The 7,515-nt window shown below is 38.2% G+C and overlaps 1 protein-coding gene across 1 annotated transcript in view; it reads left to right on the top strand.

Annotated features, from left to right (window-relative positions):
• Positions 1 to 7,515, top strand: part of LOC109541266 (rabankyrin-5) — a 73,604-nt gene that overhangs the window by 57,067 nt on the left and 9,022 nt on the right. The window contains exons 8-11 of the mRNA XM_048665995.1: positions 1,601 to 1,906; positions 6,007 to 6,158; positions 6,355 to 6,621; positions 6,684 to 6,781. Coding sequence (XP_048521952.1) covers positions 1,601 to 1,906; positions 6,007 to 6,158; positions 6,355 to 6,621; positions 6,684 to 6,781 — 823 coding nt within the window. The remainder of the gene's footprint in view (positions 1 to 1,600; positions 1,907 to 6,006; positions 6,159 to 6,354; positions 6,622 to 6,683; positions 6,782 to 7,515) is intronic.

The following is a 7,515-nucleotide window of genomic DNA, read 5'->3' as shown; positions in this document are numbered from 1 at the left end:
AGTTAGAAAGAGAATTGAAACACCTAGAAAGGGCATTTGGTTGGAATGGATACAGCAAGAACGAGTTTAATACAACAATTCGATCAAGAAACAGTGGAGGTCGTCCGGGGAAAACAGATACGCATGATGAGCGTAAGGGTTGGGCTTGCCTCCCATACATATATGGAGTCACCGACAGGATCGGCAGGATACTGGAGAAAGACAAAGTCAAAACAGTTTTTAAACCAACTCGAACAGTCCAACAGACTTTGAGATCGACCAAGGACAAACGAGATCCTTTATCAGCACCAGGAGTCTACAGAGTTCCATGCAGTTGTGGCAGAGCATACATCGGCACCACAAAACGTAGTGTAAAAACTAAGATCAATGAGCATAAAAGAAGTTGCAGATTAGGACAAACAGAAAAATCAGCAATAGCACGCAGTTCTAGACGGCCAGCAAATACGTTTGATGAAGTGCACATTTTACACCAATCTCAACGGTATTACCCTAGGCTAACCAGAGAGGACATTGAGATCTTTAAACATGACAACAATTTTAATAGGAAAGAAAAGGTAACGGCCCTTAATCCAGATTGGAAACGCGTTTTGCGGCAAACAGCGCATGCGCCAAAACAATTGAAGCCCCGCCCACTCTTCACGTATGAGTTCACACGGCCGGGCAGCATAATTACGACAGGGGATCCAGTAGTTTAACCAGTCTTAGTCGGAAAGCCCACTGCCTCATCGCCTTTGATAATGTCCACCGCAGCTGTGGACGTAACGTCAGGAAGACATTCTCATGAACCACGGCTTCAAAGCCCGAAAAACATTTCTTAATGAGAAATAAGAATGATAGACACAAATAATTACACTTTAGTAGACGCATTAGAAGGGAAATAAAAGAGGCTGGTTTTCTGAAGAATGTAACGAAATCGAGAGTGTGGATGCGAAATAGGACAATTTCAATCTGCATAAGAAACTCCGGCAAATCTCCACCTCATCGTCCAACAGCTTTAAATGCGCAGGCGTAAGATGCTCAAACGATCAACTTTGCCACCGAAATTGCCTCCAACAAACGGCGACTGGCCGGAGCATCGAAAGTGATTGTTTATGCATACTGGTCTAAGACCCATCCCCGCTTTTTCTTCCAGCTGGCGGCTACAGAAATATTTTTTTTTACTCTTTAGTTTGCCAGCTGAAATCCCGATGGTTCTTCTGATCAGTTCTGCCGGTCTTGAGCCAGTTGTCTCAAGCTTAGTTGTAATTATCCCTCGCAGTCTCAGTCTTCTATCTCTTAGCACGTAATATGCCGTGATAATTAGACAGTAACTAACTCGAATATAGCTATCAACAATCATTATGTACTTGTACTTGTATATCATAATAATTTCTCATTAATTAATAATGCTCTATAGTTCATCTCACGGTCAGCGCATGCTTCAGTGAAAATGCGATTTGAATACTACCACTTACATAGCATTTTAGAATAGTAAGAGAATCGACCTAGGTCAAAATTATTTTCAGATACAAATACAAGATATAAAGCTTTTTAATAAAAGTAAACGACTATACTAATTGACATTTAATCTACATTTAGTAAGCTAGAGATTTTTTTTCAGGAACAGGTGAATTCCAATTTGAAAACCAACGACGAGCACCCTGCTCTTTACTATGCTTACTTAAAACTAGATGTGGGAGTGTCTCACTATGCAGAGTCCTTACTCAGGCATGGAGTTCAAACAGATTCTTTATATTCATCGCAAGGTTGCGCAGACTTACTACAGATCTTGATTAAACAAGGCTTAAGAGACGCCGCTGTTCATCTCGCTGGCCACGCGAGAAATTTGAATCATGTAAATGTGGAAGGAGAGACAGCCCTCCATTTAGCTTGCCAAAGAGGTTATAATGAACTCGTCTCAAAATTGGTAAGTACTGTGTTCCGTTGCTAATCCAAATACTGTTAATTCATTATTTTATTGAATTTGCGTTCTTTGTAATCGAATCGGCAGCTTCGATTTAGCATGGAAATAGTACAGTACTGCGATTAACACGCTGACGGGCACTTGCCTCTATAGCCGTCAAAGCGAAGTTCACTATGTGGCATGACGGCCCTGGCCGTCCAACACGAAACGGTAGTTTATACTGGCGACTAAACGTAGAAATACGATCCCTTTATTGCGCATGCGCGGACTCTAAGCTATCAGCTGTTTATAGTTTTATGTTTATCGGTTAGGATTTTCTTTAATTCGTGAGTAAAGACTACAGCGTGTTCGAAATTCTTTTATACGTTACTTCAGAAAAATGAATATGGTTTGTTCTGCCGCAATTAAGTTTTTGCACATCAAAGCAAATATATCCGCAATCGCCGTCAGGCTCACAGCTTCGACGATAAAGTGGTTATTGAATATGCATATGATATACCTATCATTGTTTACATGCACTTCGAAAAATTAAGATTTTTGACACCATTTAAAGGTTTGGGTTCGCTTGTGCGATTGATGCATGCGTCTGACGCAAACAGCGGCTGCAGGGTCCATCACATGCGTCGTAGGTGGATTCGCTTGTGCGTCTAAAAGTTGAGAAAAGTCGGCAGCCCGAGCACAGTGCAAAGGGAAATTTGAGTAGTTGATTAATTAGTATCATGGAGCTTTTATTGGAAAAAGAAGATAATGAAACCATGATTCCGTTATTAATTACGAACAGAAAACCTCATCATTCGACAGGGTGATTCAAAATTGGCGTCATTTCTGTTGAGGTGTTGTCTGGCGCTGTTATAGGAGTACAGAAAAAATAGTAAAATAAATTAATTGTTATTAAAAACTGAGAAATTTGCAAAAAACTATATCAGAAATACGGCAGCAATGTTTTTCAAGGTAATCTGCATAATTAACATTGCGCAAATAAATGTTGCTTCGTAATTATTTAAAACTCCGGTAACCATGGAATTATACCGAGTGACAATAAGATAGACAAGGATAAACAGTAAATTCAACAGGAGCCGTTAAATGACGGAACCTGTTTCGAAATGTCAACCTGTCCTCATAACCTCGAATTGGGTAACCAAAAAAGCTAGTGCCTGTGTAATATGCCTGTGTGATATCCTTATTGTCCACTCTTCTCAAGCAGCTTCTCGTATTCGGTTAATTAACTCCTGCTCCATTTGTATCACCTTGTACTGTGTGTATCGTACAAACGTGGTAGGAATGTAGCCCTTCCTCGGTGTTTATTTGGTGCTTGGGAACGTGTCGGTTATTGTGCTCTGAGTACCCCTGGAAGGCCCTGATTCGATTATGTACAATACTTGTTCCTCTGTGCCTGGAACCCGAACATCGATTGCTGTCCACTATCTTCCTGGAACCACTCTCCTCACCCTTTGTTGGCGTGAGTTCTTTCATCTTCTGATATGTTATTGTAGCATTTCCCCTGAACTAATCGCATATTCGCAAATTCGTGAAGTTCGTTCATGAATATCAAAGTAAGTCACAGTTTGACAAATTATTGTTATTATTGACAAGGGCTATCCACCTGTAACTACCTGTTAATGACAAAAACCATCATTGCCACTTTGACTTTTCATCAACAAATTGAAGAAGAGAACTTTTTTGATATCGAAAATTTTTGTAATTTGAAGCAAATATCGTAATTTTTCTTTTTGAATGCTTAAGTATTCCAATATGCTACCAATTACACATGGAACAATTTCAAAATAATGCTTAATGACAAAGTTGAAATTCGATATTCAACTGTTAATATCTTCTAGAAATTTGCGAAAAAAACATTTTTCAATATTTTCCTCGTACTACCCAAGGGAGCCTCTATCACTCCTTAAAAGGAATGACGCCAATTTTGAATCACCCTGTATGCGCAAACATTGACATATAGATGATACTAAATTCCACGCTTATTTTCGCTTAAGTAGAAATCAATTTGATATATGTCGACGGCAAATAAGTAGAAAAAAAGGTCTCGATAGCAGTGCCTGCGTTTCGACGTTACGTTTCACTTCAGACGCTAGACGTCGACGCGCTAGTAAACTCATAAACATGTTATGCCATATAATCAGTCTCTGTGATGGACGCTGCTTGTGTCAGACGCATGCAGCAATCGCACAAGCGAACCCAGGCCTTAACACAGAAACATGTACTACAGTCAATGGTTGTACTAAAGATCCTATGAAATCTAGTCTTTTTGATCAAACGAAATTCGGGCACAAGTCATCAGTATAGTAACATTTATCAATAATATGAAAGTACTAAGAACTCGCATGTTTAATAGGAACTTTGGGAGTTGATGTTGCCTTTGCACGCCATATGCTGGGAAGACCGAATTGCAGAAGAAACAGGCACCAATTTTGGATAGGCCTAATGTCTATATATAATAATAGATTTCAAATACCGAGAATTTTAAATATGAAACCTAAACATCAACAGCATATATTAAGAGTAAGATATATAGCGCCCACTCCACTGTTAATCATCCAGCTGATCAGCAGCTAAAATCTGCAGTTAACGCATGCGCATTAATGGGATCGTATTCCTACATTTAGCGTATTTAGTGTATTTACAGACGCTCAAATTGGTGGATACGAAAAAAAAAACGTTGCATGTCTAAACTTGCATTGTGTCCTGCATCATGCTTTGAAGCATGGCATGCCGAAAATAGTGTGTAATAATTATGAAATTATAATAACATTTTATGCCGTTTATTTATTTTTGTTTGACTATGAACTAGAATGTCGAGTAAAACTTCCAAAAATACTTTGTTGCGCACAAAAATTGCTAATTTCAGTCATTAAGCCTGTCATTTACGTTTCTAAATGTTTGCTGTTATAGCCGCCATCGACCCATTACTTAGTCCGCTGGCTCCATGAGGGTTAGAGCGGCAACTTAATTAAAGGTGCTGAATTAGTCAAAATTAAGTTTATTTAAGCGGAAATACTAAAACTATACTTCTAATATTCTGAAAATTACAAAAACAGTAATACCACAAGTAGTAGTCCGGGGAGCCAAATCTGGAAAATAGGAGGGATGTGGTCGAGTTGGAACCCTACTTTCATCAATTTTCGGCTACAACTGCTGAGGTGTCATCATGATGAAGGCGGCTTTTTTCTTGGTCAATCGGGGACTTTTGTCTTGCAGCTCGGTTTGCAAACGGTTTCATAACGATGAATAGAATGCACCTGAAATAGTTTCACCCTTTTCCATATAATCAATAAAAAATACTTTTTGCGAATTCCAAAAGTCAGTTGCCGTAACCTTCTCTACTGAAGAAACTGTGTTCGCCTTTTTTGGATCAGATTCCCCCTTGCCAGCCCACTATTTGGACTGTTCTTTTGTCTCAGAAGTGTAGTGGTGTATTCATGTTTTATCCACAGTCACAAAACGTGGCTTAAAGTCTTACCCATCTTGCGGATAAACTTTTCATTGTTGATGCAAAATATTATGCACCCGTTCATTCGAGACGCCGACAGCACAGCAATTTCACCCACCTTCACTCTTTTGTCATCCATAACAATTAAACCAGTTATAAACTGGTCTAATTGAAGGTGCAGAGTTACCGTAATGTTTGTCCAGCTTCTCTTTAGTCTCTTGAGGTGATTTTCCTTTAATAAAGTAATGTTTAATCGGTACGTCAAATTTTTTCTTGTCCATGTTTTTTAAATCTCGCGATTTTTTTCGTTTCAAACGAACGCAAAACAAGGAAATCTGGCTGAAAGATGCGTTCTTCCAAGAGATGCTACTAACTGAAAATAACTGCTATAGGCACCAGTGGTGCCCTCTCTCTGACTTGCAAGAGCACAGTCAGAATCAGTGTGGTSCTACCCTTGTTAACATGTGTTTTATCACGTGTCGGTTGATTAGTTGGATAACTATATTATTTACTTATTATTCAGTCACTGGACGACCGAATAAACCATTTCATTTATTTGCTTTGGTATTACTAATAGACTCAATGTAAAAGCAAAAAATATTTATAAATAGATTTATGCAATATTCGTTGATGAGCAAACATTTTAACTTTTCAGATTAGCTTAGGAGCAAACCCAAACTTATTAACTAACGAATTTCGACAATCGGCTTTACATTATGCTGCCCAAAGCAATGCAACTGAGTGTATTGAGGCGTTTATCAGACACAATATTTCACTCGAGCAAAGCGATAATCCTGATGAACAAAAGTGCGTATTATGCAAGTTTATTAATTGAAAAATAAATTTGCTTTCTGTCAACCATTACATTAATATTACAATCCACGATACTCAAGATTTTATATAGTTTTATTACAACGATCACTATTTGGTCATCCATGCAATTATCAGCAAAGCAACTGATTGAGTCGAACATTGCTAGTTTACAAATATTTTGGTTTTGCAGAATACTCGCCAATTTCAACTTACGTGACATCAACAGTGATACCCCAATCAGTTTGGCTCTAAACCTAAGATTTAAAGACCTGGTTCCATTATTAATTAGTGGAAAAGCGGATATTAACATGCGAAATGGAAAAGACTTAACTCTTTTGCATCAAGCTATAATTAAAGAAGACGCGAACACAGCAGTATACCTCCTGGATCAAGGAGTAGATATTAACGCTCTTACTTCAGAGAATGAAACGCCTTTACAACTAGCCATACATTGTAGGTAAGTTTTTTGTCAATTAGTTTTCGCGATTATACTTACTCTTTGCGCTTCTGCTGCTAAAGACTGCCTGAGGTAGTAGACGCACTATGTGTAAAAGGAGTGGATATGTCAGCACCGGATAGGCTTGGAAACTGCGCTTTGTGGGCAGCTTTGGATTCTGGTGAGTGAACAAATAATTTGGTTTTAATATTATTAACTTTATAAAATAACGTAAACTATGGTTTATAGTAGACTGAAGGACAAGAGTTTGAGCCAAATAAGATTAGCTTTAACTAAAAACTTTCGCTTATCAAGAAATAGAGAATGTGTGTTTCTTAAGTAGATAGAGCCAAATCGACTTATTGAGAACTTATGGAGTCAATTTTTGAGTAATGTTTGATTGTGCGCAAGTCGTGGTCGCTATATTCACACGTGCGACTAAGATGCACAGCTATTTCAATTCCTGATCACTTTGTAAATTGCCTTTAACTTTTTATTTATTTTATCTTCAGGTCGTTTTTCATGAGCAATCTTGTCGCAAGCACTCAATTTCGTTAGATGTTCCCGTTTTTAATAAATGAAACGAAAACATTTTTTAAATAGAGGTCATAGTTGGCTAAACAGCTAAAAATTTACTTGTCTAATTATTTTGGATTGATATACAGGGTGACAAAAAATTGGCAGCATTCCTCTGGAGATGTTGTCTGGAAGTTTTTAGGAAGTACGGTCGACGAAACATAAAAGTAAATTTGACTCTACCTCGGTCTACCTTTGCGTAAACAACATAACACTGACAAATAAATTTTCCTATTCACGAGTTCAACTGCCGATTGGGGCGCTGCGAAACGTCAAATTACTCGTTGCCAAATGACAGTTGAGACTTGTCTATCTGTTGTAACAAAAATGAATGTGAAT

This window comes from Dendroctonus ponderosae, unplaced genomic scaffold (assembly GCF_020466585.1).
Source record: "Dendroctonus ponderosae isolate FM_Combo_2020 unplaced genomic scaffold, Dpon_F_20191213v2 Dpon_F_20191213_4, whole genome shotgun sequence".
In the NCBI taxonomy this organism is placed as follows: Eukaryota; Metazoa; Arthropoda; class Insecta; order Coleoptera; family Curculionidae; genus Dendroctonus; species Dendroctonus ponderosae.
Note: the sequence above shows the minus strand (reverse complement) of the source record. Positions and strands in the feature narration are given on the sequence as shown.